This window comes from Podarcis raffonei, chromosome 1, assembly GCF_027172205.1.
Source record: "Podarcis raffonei isolate rPodRaf1 chromosome 1, rPodRaf1.pri, whole genome shotgun sequence".
In the NCBI taxonomy this organism is placed as follows: Eukaryota; Metazoa; Chordata; class Lepidosauria; order Squamata; family Lacertidae; genus Podarcis; species Podarcis raffonei.
Window position 1 is genome coordinate 138,461,959 of NC_070602.1, and position 16,640 is coordinate 138,478,598.

A 16,640-nucleotide genomic window follows, 5' to 3' on the forward strand; every position below is an offset into this window, starting at 1 on the left:
CTTTTGTTTCCCCCCCCATAAAATTTATTCATCACTTGGTTGAAAAAAACCCTAAAACCCTCAAAGCGGTTTACAAAAGATAAAACAAGAAAATCAATAATTTTTTACAACCTTACTTTAAAACATACAAAAGTTAAAATGCCAAAACAGAATTACCTCAGCTTTCTAAGCATCTGGGTAGGCCTGTCAAAACAGGAATGTTTTTAGCAGGCTCCGAAAAGGGTACAGTGAAGGCTCTTGTTTGCTCTCAATAGGCAGGGAGTTCCAAAATGCAGGCACTGCCACACTGAACAATTGAGTTCCAAATGTGGAACAGGTATCATGTGGCACTTGCAGTAGTGCCAGTTCCTCCAATCAAAGTGGTCTAGTGAGTGCATGCAGGGTAGGGTGATCTTGTAGGTAAACTGATCCAAAGTTCTTAAGGGCTTTAATAGTAATATTTAGTAATAGTAATACCTTGAACTTTGCCCACCAACAAATTGGCAGCCAATGCAGATCTCTGGCCACAGGTGTTATGTGCTGATAAGGTGTCACTTCTGTCAGCAATCATGCTGCAGAATTCTGCACTAACTGCAGCTTCTGGATCAACTTGCACCCTGGGGAGGTCACTTCGGTGCTGCTAACACAGGTGTTTGACTTCACCCATGAGGTGCACTCCATTGTCTTTTGAGACAGATGCACGCTGACAACAGGTATAATATTTAATTATATTATTGGAATAGAGTCTCTCTTGGAATAGAATCTCACCATGGCTGTTGGAGTGGTCTGGCAGGTCAGTAACCAGGGTATGGTGGGAATGGGAATGCCTAGCACTCAAGCTCTCCATCTCTGTAGCTGTATCGGAACTACCTCGCCTGGTAAACCTCCCTAGAGCATGGGAAAGAAGCACACAGTTATGCTCATAGTGCAATGTTATTAATGAGGATGCTTTGCAAAATGATCATGTTTGCAAGTTGCAGCGATCAAGCCACATTTGGGTCTGTTGGCTGAAAATAGATGGGATAGAAATGCACCAAGCAAACGTTTTCTGGGGACTGAACACAGTGAATGGGTGATATAAAAGCTGCAGGATTTGGACTGTGAAGACAGGATCAATGAGCATGTCTGGAAATGTTCTGCACCCAGTTTGTTGAAATCATTAAATATTTAAACATAGTTATTCATATTAACATAGTTATTAAGCCCAGACAAACAAGAGAAATGTGTGGTTCAGCTATAAAGCTGGCACAAATTTCACTGCAATTTCTAAAATATTAAATCAGATTAGATTGCTAAGTCATAATCAAACAGTATCCTGTGGTCCATAAAAGCAACGGGACATTCTAGTGCATTCAGGGTCTGGAGAGCTCTCTACTCTGAAGGCCATGTTCTCATTCACCTAGGATGGTCGTTTGCCACCCTCCTCTCTCAATGCCACGCCTGTCTTCTCCAATCCCCGAGAAGCTGCCAAAAGAGAAGGTGCTCCGAGTAGGTGACACGTCCAAATGGTCTTCGTGGAGTAAGAAGGGCACCCCCATCCTTCGCTGCCGCTTTTTCCCTGTGTGGTGGTAAGGAATGGAGCCCTTGCGCTCACGATCTTCTTTGCGGCTCTTGAACTGCAGAAAGAAGACAGGAAGAATCTTAGCAGCAGAACTCATAAGACACAGGTGGGGAACCTCAGGTTCCAGTACCTGAATCATAGAATCAAAGAACGGTAGAGTTGATGGGACCACAAGGGTCATCTAGTCCAACCCCTGGCAACGCAGGAATCTTTTGGCCAACGTGAGGTTTGAACCCACAATCCTGAGATTAAGAGTCTCATAACCCCACCAACTGAGCTATCCCAGGTGAAGAATGTGTCTCCCTCTGAGGCCACTTTGTCTTTCTAGACTCCCAATCTGCCCCCCTGCTCAAGTTTCTTTGTGTGTTTGGAATGTGTCCTTGAACTTCTTGCTTGCCTGGCTGGCAGATAAAGAGGGGTGTGAAGGAGTGTGTAGTTATTAGCCTACTGCACAAAGGTATCATTTAGATTCATCACTCTTTTTTTCTTTTTTGGGGATTTGATATCCTGCTTTATCACTACCCGAAGGATTCTCAAAGCGGCTGACATTCTCCTTTCCCTTCCTCCCCCACAACAAACACTCTGTGTGGTGAGTGGGGCTGAGAGACTTCAGAGAAGTGTGACTAGCCCAAGGTCACTCAGCAGCTGCATGTGAAGGAGCGGAGACACAAACCCGGTTCTCCAGATTACGAGTCCACTGCTCTTAACCACTACACCAAACTGGCTCTCTGCCTGAATTTTCCTAGTTAGATCACTTTAGTTCAGTGAGGGTCGGCTTCATGTAGTTTATGCAGTCCACACCTTTAGCAAATAACAGCATTAAGTACATTAAGGGAAGAGATTCAATATTTTAATTTAAGGTGTGATTCATTTACCTTCTTAAAAATATTCATTCCCAAATCAGAGGAGAGGTCTGGAACAGCTGGCCTGCGCAGGTTGGTTAGCGACACTTTAGCAAAAGCTTCAGTGCTTAACGATTTTTCCTCCTCATTGCATTTCATTGTGAGATCCTATACGTCCGCAGAGAGACAAGAAACATACTACCATGTATAGGAAGACTGGATAAACAGCCAAATAACATAATATAAACATAATAATCTCTTATTATGTTGTGACATACTCCCCATTCCTCAGTTCCAAGGTTAGCACAATTGGTGTTTTCATTCCTTTGGGTGAGAACACTGGAAGCTTCTGGTGTGTAAGCATAGTGTAAGTTAGCACACATTTCTACAACAGGCAGCAGATCTGCTGACCATCAATCAGATTCCCAAAAGCCAACAAAGTTGCGCTCCAGTTTAACTCGCAACAATGACTAAAAAAGGGAAACTGACTCCATTCAATTTCATCTTTCATCTTCTCAAATGCCAACTGATATTATATTTGAAAAGCTGGAGAATATTTCCCAACAGCCAACTGACAGATTTATGCTATATTATTCTTTTTTCTTCAGCCATAGAGAAGCTTCAATGTCTACTTGTGGCTACCAAAAGAGCCACTAGGGGGAGGGGAAATGTCTGCAAAAACCTGCAGAAAAAAGCAGGGAAAATAGGCAGATCCCCCATCTTTCATCCAAACCTGCTATAGCCTAGGTCAGGGCCGTCTTTAGCAGATGCGACGCCGGGGTGCAAATATCCGCTCAGCGCCCCCAAATTACCACGGATAGTGGGGGAGGGGCAAAGCTGTGCACTGCCAGCCATTGGGGGGGGGGAGAACTCTCCCCCATACCGCTGCAAGATCACTCTCCTTCCGCAGAGGCTTGGGAGGCAAGCTGCACACCCGCCAGCCATATGGTTGGTGGAGCGCAACTGGCGGGCGCAGCTCCCCCACTCGCTGGGGTGCCCCTGAGAGGCCGGCACCCTGGCGCAACGCACCACTAAGCCCTATGGGAAAGACAGCTCTCGACTAGGTTAAGCCAGGTACACTTTCCTCATGCTGGCAGGGAATGTCCCGGGTAGCAGATGGCAGCACTCAGCTGCAAACACATAATCTCTTTGCTTAGTTTACTTCCTTCCCCAAAATAAGAAATTCAGAGGTAGAGGGAAGCTGTGTAGGGTCTGTCCTGAAATAATTGCTGTGGGTGGGATAGCATTGATCAAGAGTAAAGTTTTATCTGAGCCCAATCCCTTTTTCTGCCTCTCGTTTTGGGAGCAATGGGAGGCTGATCTGCTAAGGCAGCTTTGCAAGAGTAAAGGAAAGGGATCCGTTTTTATTCCATTGCCCCCTTCAGTCAATCCCACCCCAAGGAACCTTTGCATGCTCCAATTTGCTGTAAATATCAGCTACCCACAGCCCTTATTCACTGTCATGGCACTAGTGTGGAGTTTGCATAGTTGGGTGTCTAAGAGACTGTCTCTCAGTTCCATAGCTGCTCTATTGGGGAAATAACATTTATTGGCCAGATCACACAGATAATGCATGCAACATATTTTTGTACATTCTAGAAATACTGCATGTGTAGTAAATATTACAGTTATACATACTTTTCACTACTTCTTTAAGTCTCTTCACTGTGTAATTGTTACTAATTAATGTACCCTGACAGGTCTGCAACTATTCAAACATACCTCATTGCAATTCTAAACTCATGTTTGGTTCTATACGTTCCTCTTTGAACACAGTAATAGTGGTGAGTCAAGATATTTTATATCTGCTGCTTATAATACTAACTGGGTGCCTCTTTCCGTATCAGCTGCCAGTGCATTAACATTTTCTGCTGAAATCATCCTTCATTATACCTTTATCGGAGGTACACTATATGAAAACAAGGGAAAGGGCCTTTTGGGGGGTGGTACCCCAATTATGGAATGCTCTCCTTAAAGAGGCTTGCCCGGTATCCCCCAGTGCAATGTTTTGGGAACCAGGCAAAAATATTTTTGTTCACTCAGTAATTTGAGTGCTGTGTATGTTTCAAAAATTGAGTGGTTTTTAATGACTTTTTTTTTTACTGTTGTTACTGTTGTATTTTATTGTGCACTGCACTGAAATTGTCAATAGAACAGTGTAAAAATATTTTAAATAAATAAATCCTAAAAATCAAAGGAATATTTTGTTTATTTCCAAATGAACAAAAGAGTAGCAACCTAGAAAGACAGCTAAATTATATGTGTACTTCTTCCCTGGTTGGTCTGAAATTCCGGCCAGGTTTCTGACCAGGCCATAAGACCTAAAACTATAGACATGTTAGCCACACCACCCCCAAACCTTTGTGGGCTGTCCCGTTGTCCTTACCTGTGTTTTGTGAGTGTTCACCAGTGATGGAGCTGCTGCAACCATGGAACTGCTGCGAGGCCTGGGCAACAGTGGGACCTCTGGCTCAGGAGATTTCTCAGGCCTTTCCTCCAGCATATGCCGCAGCCTCTGGAGGTAATACATCAGGGACCACTGAGTGCCTTCCTCGGACCAGTGTGGCTGAAGTAGGCAGCGTAATACAGCCACGTCAAAATAGGTAGCATACCGAGACTTTTGGCATGGTGGGATGACCAAAGACACCCTGTCACAAATGATAAAGAAACAAATGCTTTGAACTATAGAAGCAGCCAGACCCCTAAGGGCTCCCAAGTACATCTTATTACAGGACAAGTCAAAGGACAAACTGCTTACTTAGGTCTGGAGAAAGCTGCTTAAGTTAATAGCAACCTTATTAGCAGAAGATATCAAATTCTAACCAGAAAAGCTTAACTCTGCAATCTAAACATATAATTCATATAAGGAAAATGGCACAAACTATTCAGTATTCAAGCTCTCTTGAAATATAGCTTTTCTATCAAAGCTTAAGGTCAAGGAGAAGAATAAAGAATGTGACTAATTGTGATTCCAAGGAAGGTTGTTATATTTATTTATTTATTTATTTATTTATTTATTTATTTGTACCCTGCTTACAGATTAAAATATGTACTACTATGAACTACCTGCATTTGCATCACTGCCAATCAACCCTAAGCACCCTCTCCTACGGAAATCTGACCAGGCACCCACATATTAACCGTGTGATTAATTAATAAGTCACACCAGTTAATTGATTAGTGCTTCTAGCCCAGCTTTTGTGAACCCTAGATGTTGCGCTTCCAGTGAATTTTCCACAAGTGCTGAGCCCTTTCAAGAGCACTTGCCTGCCTGTTCTAAAGAGGGTCCCCAGATTACTGCCAGAGTCATCTCCCTTTTCCCCAGGGTCTGTTGCAGCTGAGGTTGCACATCAATGCCAAAGGCTGCTGGAGAATAATGCAACATGAGGTCTGCCACACCAGGGCCAGCCCTGACATTTTGGCACCTGAGGTGAACCACAAAATGGTGTCGCCCCACCCATCAGGGATTAAGGGGCGAGTGAAGACCTACATCAGGAACAAGGGTGTGTGTGAAGAACTACTTTGGGGGCGGGGGCGGGCGGGCGGGGGCAGTGCAGCGGTGGCAGCAGTAGGCAATGCGTTCCTTAGAGGCCAAATTTGCTGCCACTGTGGATCCTGACACCTGAGGTGGCTGCCTCACCTTACCCCATAGTAGAAGTAGCTACACCTTCTGTTGGCTGGGACTGTTACGGAAGAGGATAAACTGCTGTCCTTTTTATGGAATGAAGATAAAAAATCAGGATTTAGTGAGAAAAAATCTAAATATCAAACAGAAATTTTGGAAGGGAAAACAAAACTTCTATCGATGATGTATAATGTTTTACTGGAATGGGATACCAAAGACGAGGAAATTAAGGAGGTGATGGTAAAGTGGACAATGGACCTGGGTTATAATATAGATTTTGATAAATGGACAAATTTATGGAATAAGGGAATGAAATTTACGGCATGTTCCACTTTAAGGGAGAACCTAGAAAAAATGATGTATAGGTGGTATATTACCCCAGTTAAATTAGTAAAAATGTATAAAATGGGAAATAAGGCTTGTTGGAAATGTAAAAGTAAAGATGGAGACCTATATCATATGTGGTGGACATGCGAAAAAATGAAAAGATTCTGGGAATTAATATACAATGAATTAAAGAAAATCTTCAGGTATACCTTTCCAAAAAAGCCAGAGGCATTCTTATTAGGGATAATAGGGGACAAAATAAAAAAGATTGATCATAAGTTATTTCAGTACGCAACGGTGGCAGCTAGGATTCTAGTAGCGCAAAAATGGAAGGCATCAGAAATTCCAACTGTTATGGAATGGCAGGTAAAACTATTCGAATGTACGGAATTAGCGAAAATGACACATAGGATTAGAAACCAAAAAGGATCAAAGTTTGTAGAAGAATGGAGCAAATTTGTTACATATATAGAAACTAACTGTAGAAGCTTAAGGACTACAGCAGGATTAACTTAACTCTTGTGATATATATAAAGAATATGAAGAAACTGTAAAAGATAAGAAATAATAAGAAAACCGCAACTGGGAAGGAGGGAAGTTGAGGCATGATCTAACGCAATGTAGATAACATGATACTATATATAACTGTAAAGAATATTGTATTTAATTTTTTATTATTTCGTACTTATGTTTTCTTCTTTTTTTAAAATGTTAATAAAAATTAATTTTTTTTAAAAAAAGGATGGTAGTAATGTTGGCTCATAAGGAAAACTCCAAAATTGCATACCCTCCAACATTTCTCTGATGAAAATAGGGACGTCCCATTCCATAATGATAATTTTACTATTTATATCCCACACATCTTACTGGGTTGCTCCAGCCACTCTGGGCAGCTTCCAACATATCAATTTCCTTTATTCGACCGATAGTCAGAAATAAAACATTACACAATAATTATAAACTATAACATCATAAGGGTACATAAATAAGGTAGGGCCACAGTACTAGACCTCTCACAGATAACCCACATCAAAGCATTCAGTTATACGTTTCCGACACTTGAGTGCCAGGAAAAGGAATTTAGCCACTGACAAAGTTGTTTTCCCAGAAGACTTATTTAGCAGATATGCTGTCTGCTTTCCTCTTTGTCGGGAACTGAGCTGGGGTAAGTGTGGAGTTATAAGGTACTGTCTTAAATCGTTGTAAATGGGACAGCTCAGTAAAATGTGCTCTGTGGATTCTACCTCACCCAATGCACAGTGGCATAATCTCTGGTCATATCGGACTCCTCCATATCTTCCCTTCAGAACCGCCGAGTCAAGAACATTCAGCCTAGCCACAGTAAATAATCTGCGGTATTCCACGTAGTGGATATCCGCCAGGTAGCGAGCTAGGGCAGCTCGGTACAACTGCTCCCCCAGAAACAACCCAGGTTTCACACGGGCTATGTCCTCCTGTCTGGCAATATCCCTTAATCTTTGAGTGATCACCGCCTTTGCGTGGCTATACGTCATGGACTCTATATAAAGGGAGGACAACCCGCACTTCTGCACTTCCTCCACTATCTCCCCTTCCCATGGAGATTTAAAGTTATCCCTCAGAATTAAGGGGGCCAAACCCACCGGTCTGAAACAGAGCTTGAGCCATAGCCATAACTTCGCTTTCAGGGCCACATACCTAAAGGCTTGACAACCGGTTTCCAATCTCATGATCGCGCCTGCCACGGAGGGGGGGATCCTGAGTATGGCCCTGAGGAATTGGGTTTGGATAGATTCCAATTTTTCAAAGTCCCTACGTGAGCCCAAGGCAATGCCCACCAGCAGAAGAGGGAGGACTTTCATTTTAAAGAGTTGCAAGGCAACTTTGACAGTTTGTGCCTGTTTCTTGGAGTACAGGGTTCTAATCACCAAGGCTGCTTTGGATGCATTCGAGGCTATGTATTCTCTGTGCACCAAGAAGGACCTATTTGATCTTACAACCTGACCCAGGTATTTGAAGCAACTGACCTGCTCTAAAGGGATACCATTAATTGACCATAAATTAGGTTTGAGTCGAGCAGCAAAGACCATTATTTTGGTCTTGGCATAATTTAGTTGGAGCTCGTGTTGGGTCTCATATTCATGAAGAGCTCGAAGCATCCTCCTTAATCCGATGGGGGAGGTAGCTAATAGGGCGGCATCGTCCGCATACAGCAGGACATTCAAGGCTCGTCCTGCCAGTTTTGGTGGATGGAAATCAGCATTTGCCATATGCACCACTAGCGAATTAATATAGAAATTAAACAAAGCAGGGGAAAGCAAACAGCCCTGTCTTACCCCCCTAGTGGTGGCAACCGGATTGGAGACTAGCCCCTTACTATCTAGCCTAATCCTCAGGAGGGTATTTGTATGCAAATTAATAATCAGCAGGAGAAGGCGGCGGTCGATAGATGTCAATTTTGTCCATAGCTGGTTCCTGGGAATTAGATCAAAGGCCTGCTTAAAGTCTATAAAGGCGACGTGGAGGGCTTTTAGGCCATTGCCAGCGTACTTGGTGGCCAAGTGATTTAGGATTAAGATTTGATCTGTTGTTGATCTTCCGGGGTGGAAACCCGCCTGTTCCTCTGCAATGATATTGTTGCTTTCCATCCAGGTCGTTAATTTGTTAAGTAGAAATCTTGAATAGATCTTCCCGATAACATTTAGCAGGCTAATTGGTCTAAAATTGGCCGGGTCTGTGCGCGGCCCTTTCTTGTGAATTAACACAATCAGTGCAGAGTTCCAGCTTGGAGGAAATTGTGCTGTTTTGTTTATATAAGTAAAAAGAGCTGCTAGGGGTGGACACCACCAGTCCTTATTGGCTTTAATAACATCTATGGAAATAAGATCGTCTCTGGGTGCCTTGCCCGCCTCAAATTGGCCTACAAGTGTTTCCACTTCAGAGCAGGTAACAGGATCCCACTCAGGCAAGGGGGCCAAATCTAACCTTCCTCCGCTGGCAACGTGAGCTGCATATAAATCGGAGAAGAAGCTTTCCCAGGTGTCAGCTGAAATTTGGGGTTCTATCCTTGACAACGGTCTACCCAGGTATTGAGAAATTTGGTGCCAAAAGGAGGAGGGATTTCTATTTTCTGCAGCTTTTAGAAGGTTCTTCCAATCATTTCTTTCTGCCGCAAGCTTCTTTTCCTTTAATAGTGCTTTATACCTTCTCTTGAGGTTCATAAGGTGACTGCTAAGTGCAGGGTCATTTGATGCCCTATATGCCAAGAATTCATTATATAGGTTGTTCTTGAAGTGTCTACATTCCTCATCAAACCACTTTTTATGAGAGAAATGGTTACTATTCATTACCGGGGCCTTAGCCAACGAAGGTTTTAGCAGTTCTACTAAATTGTCATATATTGGCAGTGGCTCAACTGCCTGGATAAGGGAGTCCCTTGTCTCTTGCAGTTGGTCAGACCACAGGAGTTCATTTATCCGTTGAGCCATATTGTCGGTCCATTTTAAGGCAGTAGGCCTCATCTGAAGCTGGTTATTTGTAATAGGCACACAGGAATAGGTAGCCAATTCTCCATCCAGGGTCAGAGAGAGTTCTAATGGAAAATGGTCACTTTCCAGCCTCGTTACCACCCTAAAGTTGGAAATTTTGGGAATTAGGTCTACTGATGTCCAAATAAAGTCTATGGTAGAGGCTCGGGAGCCTGACCAGAAAGTAAATTCAGCAGGGTAATCAGAGCTGAGAGCTCCGTTTAGAAGGTGAAAATTAAGAGCCATCAAAGTTTGTCTACATTTAAAACCTGCGTATGTAGCAACACTGTCTTTAAAGTTCCTGGGTAAAAGGTCTGAGGTTAAAATGGGTAGTGAGGGATATTTATTATATTTAGCAAATAATGATTTATCAGAGTGAGACAATCGGCCGTTGAAATCTCCTGCAACTAGGAAGGTGGCTTCAGGATATTTCTCTAGGAGAGTTTCAAGAGTCAGTTGAATTCCCCTCCATCTTTGGTCCACCAGGTTTTTCTTATAGGTTGGGTGCAAATAAACATTAATCACCACGAACACTTCCTCCGCTGTTTGTAGCTTTACACCCAGCATGGATGACGACTGGATGTCAATTTGTTCCACCTGCAGATTTAAAGCCAAAGAAACTAAGGTAGCCAACCCACCTTGTCGTCTACCAGGTGATAGTGAATTCTGTTGTGCATTCAGGTAGAAGCCCTTATACCCTGATAAGGAGAAGCCCTCACAAGCCCAGGTCTCTTGCAGCAAAAGATGTAGGCGACAAAGGATGGATCCATCAGCTTAAGGTTTAATGCCAGCTACATTCCAGGATAAGAAAGTAAGTAATCTCCTGGTCACCCCTTCGAGTCATGCTGGGCCTTGCGGAACCAGCACGGCAGAATCCACCTGGGAATGCATGCGGCGAGGGGGGGCAATAGGCTGGAAGAAGGAAGTAATTGTAGCTTGCTTACCAGGCAATTTCCGAGCACCACTTACTGCAGCAGCAGCCATGGATTGAGGCTTAATTATTGGTAGCTGCAGGGATGGATTCTGTTGCACGGGAGTATCACTTAACGACAGGTCCATACACTCTGCATTTAAAGTATGCTTTAAGAGATTGAGGGGGGTGGGCCTTTTGGATCTGCGGTTGCTGTAGGGAACATGCAGCGTAAGGCAGGTGGGAGGCATCCTTTTCGGTTTGCCTCCAAAAGAGCATTCAGTCTTGCCACAGCTTCCGAGTTTGACCAGAGGGTTGTCGAATCTTCCACTGTATCCTGCCCGGGCTTGACATCCCGAGGCCGTGTACAGCCAGGTTGCAGATCAGAGGTCGTTAAAACAGGTACCACTTGGGCTTGTGTAGACTGATCTACAATTGGTGAGGAATTCATCTTATTTGCATGAGCATGATCTTCTGAGTTACGGAGACAGAGTAGCAACTCGTCCAATCTGTCCGTTATCTCTGTTCGCTCCAGTTTTGGCAATTGGGAGAAGGATAGAAGTAACTCACGCTCCGTAGAATTCTCCAGATGTATAGCCTTTGTCAGTGGAGGCAGGGGGGCGTCAATCCAGCTGATTAGATCTGTGGCCAGGGGAGTTGGGGTCGTGGCAATTGGCGGACCCTCAGACTTGACTGCTTTCTTTTTGAACAAGCAGTTTGGTAAGAGGGGGCAGCTCTTGGTATTGGTAAAGACTCTTGTAGCAAGGATTCCATAGTTAATTAGAAGGCTTCTTGAGGACATAATAAGTGCAAGGAGCTTTTTGGTTTTAAAGGAGAGCAGCACTCTCTGCCTCTGAGGTCTGCTGCTAATATGGTCAGTATGCTTCAGGTCAATAGAGCTAGGGATTACCCTCAGAAGCTCCGCTAGGTGTCTCCTTATATCACTCTTATAATGCCAGTTTATCACCTTGCCTCTAAAGGGGCAAACCGTTAGGCAGATTTTGGTAGCTTGCAGCAGCAGTTTGTGAGGAGGTGCAAAGTGTTGTTCCTTCTTATTTTGCTCACTTGGCTCACTTTTCTGATTGCCAGCAACTTGAGGAATTATACAGGAGGTATGAGGTAAAACGGGTGCTCTGGGCATTTGTATGGGCTTCATCTCAGGTGGTACATCAGGGGAACTGTTTTTACCTGTTAGGGATACAAGCGAGATAATCTTCTCCAAGGATCCTCGGATGTCTTTTATATATTTAAAGATATAGTCCACTGTTTTAGCGACTAGGTCTAGAGTAGTCGAGTGTTCAAATAGTATCTCATCAATGCAGCTTTCACGGGCTCTAGTGCAGTCATTCGAGTGGATACCAGTATTATTATTGCTTGAAGGTTTAGTAGGCAGGCTATCAAAAGGTTCTTTCACAATGGTTTCCTCGTCATTCATCTCTGCTAGCAGTGTGAAAGAGTTTGAAACCGGAATATTAAAAATATCCTTTGTACTTTCAGATTCACTAATTTTTGTTTGTTTAGCAAGAGGCAGGCATCTCAGTTCCTCTGTGTCGTCTAAATCTCTGGAATCTCTGGTACGTTTCCCAGTTCCTCTCCCACAGGCAGGGCTGTATAATTGCTTAGTCATTTCTCTCTTCATGCAGCCGCCCCAGTTTCAAGGTCAATGGTTGTCTCCCCGATAGAAAGAGGCGCCCTCCTACTTACTAGTTTAAAACTAAAACTAAAAAACTAAAAACTAAAGTTAAAAATTAATAGGTTTCTATACTCATTAAAACAATCTTAAAAGATAAATCAGGGAGCTCACACTCACGCTGACTAAGTGCCGTTCGCCATCTTTTTTTCCACCCAATGAACTTGAACCGAGCTTCCAACATATATTAAAACATAATAAAACATTAAACATTAAGAAAACTTCCTTATGCAGGATTGGCTTCAGATGGCTCAGGGGTCGAATAACTCCATACCCTCCAACATTTCTTCAATGAAAGTAGGGACATCGTAAAGAAAAGTGGGGCATTCTGGAATCAAATCAGAAACTGAGACAGCTTCTCTAAATCAGGTATGTCCCTGGAAAATAGGGACACTTGGATGGTCTGAAATCAATAAAAGGGTGATACTTTCATTAGGTTAACCAAAATGGTTTTTGTTTTTTTAAAAGGAATTCATGTGTGTTTTTTTATGTTCCCCCTCCAGTGATTAATCCGCTGGTATACTGTGATCTATTTTTAGTTGCTCTTTAATCTTGTTTGTAAATTGTTTTTTAATGCTCTGTTATTTTATGGTTTTGTAAATTGCTTTGAGAATTTGTGCCGATAAAGCTGCATTGGTAGAGAAACAATAAACACTGGTGTTGGCACAAATCCCGAAACCTAAGAGTGTTTAATCCTTGCTGAGAAACAGATTGTGCATCTTACACCTGATTCTTCCCTATTAATGAGCACTAGGACAACATTAACATTAACAAACAGACTGAAAAATAATACAAAAAGTATATCTAATTTATTTGAGATTAAGAAAGTTAACAAACGGATAAGGTTGCTCTGCTGGTTAAGAATCGTTACCTTATATTAATTTTTGCTGGGGCAGAAGTGGCCTTGCTAAAATTCCCAGTCTACTTGTCATCAAAGACCCACCTCCCAGTTTTCTACATGTCACTCAGACTGTGGCTATGAACTCTGAGGGTGACTCGTTCTTTTGGACTGGGGACTACATTAGGGACAAATAGTAGACTGCATATAGTATATTCAGAAACAGAACGCCAAAGTTCAAAAAAAAAAAAAGCTCAGGATATGTACCAAAAAAGCCAATCTATGTTCTGTTGAATAAACCTGCCTTTAAAAAAATCTAGACATTTTCATGTCTTCTGAATTTTAATTTCAACTCTGTGCTGACTCAACTCAGTTACCACGACCCCCAAAGGCTGTGGATGTAGCAATTTGGTTGAATTTGGTCTTCAAGGACAAAATAATTCCATGGATGCTGGGTTAGTAACTGGAGCAAACAACATTTATTTCTTCACTGCATGTTGCTAGGCAACAACTACCCCTCCCCCCGTATCCAGTTGACTTTGTAGTGATCAATGAGTTCAGCAAATGAGGAGAAATTAATGACGCAGAATAGAGAGCCTGCCTGCAGCTTCATTGCCATAGCGACCGCCCAGCTCAGTTTCAGACACTGACTGCCTCATTTTTGCTGTCTAAAAACCAGTTCCTTCCTCCTTTGGGCACTCTGAACTAGCCTAAAAATAATCAAGTAAAGAGAGCTTTACTGTAGCTCAGCAGGAAAAAGAATATTTGATATATTTTTAAGAGTGTGTGTGTTTGTCTCTCCCCCCCCCCTTCTGTGTATATATTTGGGGAAAGTCTTCATTTCCACTCTCTGTGAGCATGGCACTGCTAACTTTCCTACATCACAGAAGTTGCTTTTCAATGCTTTTTTCACAGAAAATAAGGTTCCTGGGTGGGGGAAGTCAGCTGTGCCATTTTAATATAGTTGGCAACAGGTCAGGACCAGGTCAGTAAACATGAATGCCTTGTTTCAGGCACTATGCTTCAAACATTTTTCTGGAAAATTAAACTGCTTGCCAGAGATTCTTGAAAGAGAAAGTGTCTTTGAATGTCTAAACAACAATTTGTGTTTCGATCCGCTTGGTAATGGCTTCAGCTTAAAACACGGTTTCCTACAAGAGACCAACAACCCAGGGTCAAAACTTAAACGGGCAAAGAAATAATGCCCCTTAGTGGCCACAATGTAACACCTCAGGAAGCTTTGAAGGGGACAAACTGAGAGGAAGGTGCCTGCCTCATTCGCAGCAATGCTGTGTGAGGAAGGAAAAGCAGTTCCCACAGCACTGCTAGGGCATACGGAAGGCACCAACGTCCCACAGTCTCCTCCAGAGCTGTATGTGAAGTGAAGTCCTGGAAGATAGCAAGGCCACCAATGAGGGCGGTGGGTGTTAAATTAGTGTTATATGCTATTCAACACACATTTTATAGTCCAAATACATTTCAAACAGAATCACACAACTGGAAGACTCCCATTTTAATATTTAGAACAGAAATAATCTTTCTCTGTCTTTTCTAACTGTGGGAAGTATCCTATGATCATAGAAGAAGGGGACAGGGATGGGGAGAAAAGAGAGACAAGGAGGACCCCTTCTAGAAGATCAGCTTTTACCTAGGATAGGGGGGTCCTTTCTCCTGGGAGGCTTGGGATGACACACTTCCATCAATAGAATTCCCACGGTGGCAGCCTGAGAAAGCAGGCCTGGGGGGCACTGCATCTGCCTGGGGTGTTTCACACACTACCTGGAGCCCCTGCGGATGCAAAAATATTTCACAGAGAGAAATGCAATCAAAATGTGCAGTTTGCTGTTCTGCCTAACATGTAATCCAAACTACTCTTGCTGTTAATTGGAGGAACTGAACATTCAGATGTCCTCCTTGAAAGTTTCACTGCAGGAATAATGGTTGAAGTCTGCATAATTAGGCTATACACTGAAACTGCAATCCTTTGCATAGTTTCTTGAGGGTAAAACCCACTGAAAGAAACTGCACTTGCTTTGAATGAAGCACACATATAAAAGACTGCACTGTAAGGATCTACTCCCATGGTGTAGCAGTGAGCTTGCCTTGCATCCATCAGGCAGGAATCTTGTTGCTGTTTTCTACTTCACTCTGCTACACTATTTGCAAAATGAGGAGCGTGGTGGTGCAACTCTAGAGTGCAATTAAAGGGAAAGGAATTGGCTTTGACAGTCCATGTCAAGTGCACAGTTCAAACCTGTTCTTTGAAACAACGGTGTTCATGTAAAACTTGTTCTAGCTCTCTGATGTGTTATCTTTCTAGGTGCAGAGCAACAATTCTTAGAGTGGTTAAACTGTTGTCCTCAGGCTTTTGAGGGGGAAGCCATGGCTGTTTAAAGTGGAATGATACTGGGATGGTTGGCAGCTCTCCCACACCTAGCATAGATCTGATCCAAGAAGGCTCCTATCTAGTTCATCATTCTGTTCTCACAGTGGCTGCTTATGAAACTTTCTTTCCCTGAAATCCTGAATAAAGGCCTGAACCTCTTACAGAGGGCAATCATTTAAAGCCAACCTTTGATGGCTGAGGTTAAGTGGATATGGATTAAGTGGATTTTAGCTTTTGTTATTTCAGGTTCTGCTAGGATTTAATTTGCATTATACAGCAAGCATTTGTTTAAAGTTATTCCACTTCTCTTGAGTTCCCAAAGGGACTGTGGTTGGTATTTGCACATTTGCCTGCCTAGAGGAGCAAGTGGGAAGGACAACCCATTCCTTTCCAGGATCGCTTCCTTCCCTGCAGAAAAATGCTTTCCTCAGCCCAGTTCCTTAGCTTGCCCCCCTGCCCCTCCCTGTGATTCCAATAAAGATTGTACAGCCTCAGACATTACCTCTGTACGTCCAGCATCCACATTAGGAGATTCACATGTCAGAGTCTGGTTTTTCATTGGAGAACTCCTCTTTGCTGGCAAATGAAGAACTTGTTAGTAGGCAAGCTGTGTGACTCAAAGCACAGAAACACTGGAATTGGCTAAGAAGTGCATGCATTTTTAAATAAAACAAACAAAAACCTATTGAATCATGCAAATGCAGCCTCCCAGGCTTCTCTATCAATCCCTTCAGGCTCTCCCCAGGCTACAACCCTCACCAACCTTACTTCACACCCTCTTCTAGTGCTTTCACCTGGGTGGGAGGTGTCATTGAACTCTGATAATGCACAGGAGTCACCTGATTAACTCTGTCAGTGAAAGCCCTGTGGAAGGGCTTCAGTTTGCGCAATGGGGCATCTCCCCTCTCCTTCTCCTTGCACCTCTGAAATTAGCTGGGTGTGAACCCCCATAACTGTATACGGGAGGGGGGAGTGT

At 43.1% G+C, this 16,640-nt stretch overlaps 1 protein-coding gene across 12 annotated transcripts in view; it reads right to left on the reverse strand.

Annotated features, from left to right (window-relative positions):
- The window catches only part of UNC80 (unc-80 homolog, NALCN channel complex subunit), a 150,010-nt gene that overhangs the window by 115,443 nt on the left and 17,927 nt on the right, over positions 1–16,640 (reverse strand). For all 12 annotated transcript variants that reach the window (XM_053365028.1, XM_053365017.1, XM_053365004.1 and 9 more), the window contains exons 6-11: positions 16,167–16,240; positions 14,927–15,066; positions 4,769–5,030; positions 2,416–2,550; positions 1,379–1,595; positions 748–867 (exon numbers count right to left, since the gene is read on the reverse strand). In XM_053365028.1, coding sequence (XP_053221003.1) covers positions 748–867; positions 1,379–1,595; positions 2,416–2,550; positions 4,769–5,030; positions 14,927–15,066; positions 16,167–16,240 — 948 coding nt within the window. The remainder of the gene's footprint in view (positions 1–747; positions 868–1,378; positions 1,596–2,415; positions 2,551–4,768; positions 5,031–14,926; positions 15,067–16,166; positions 16,241–16,640) is intronic.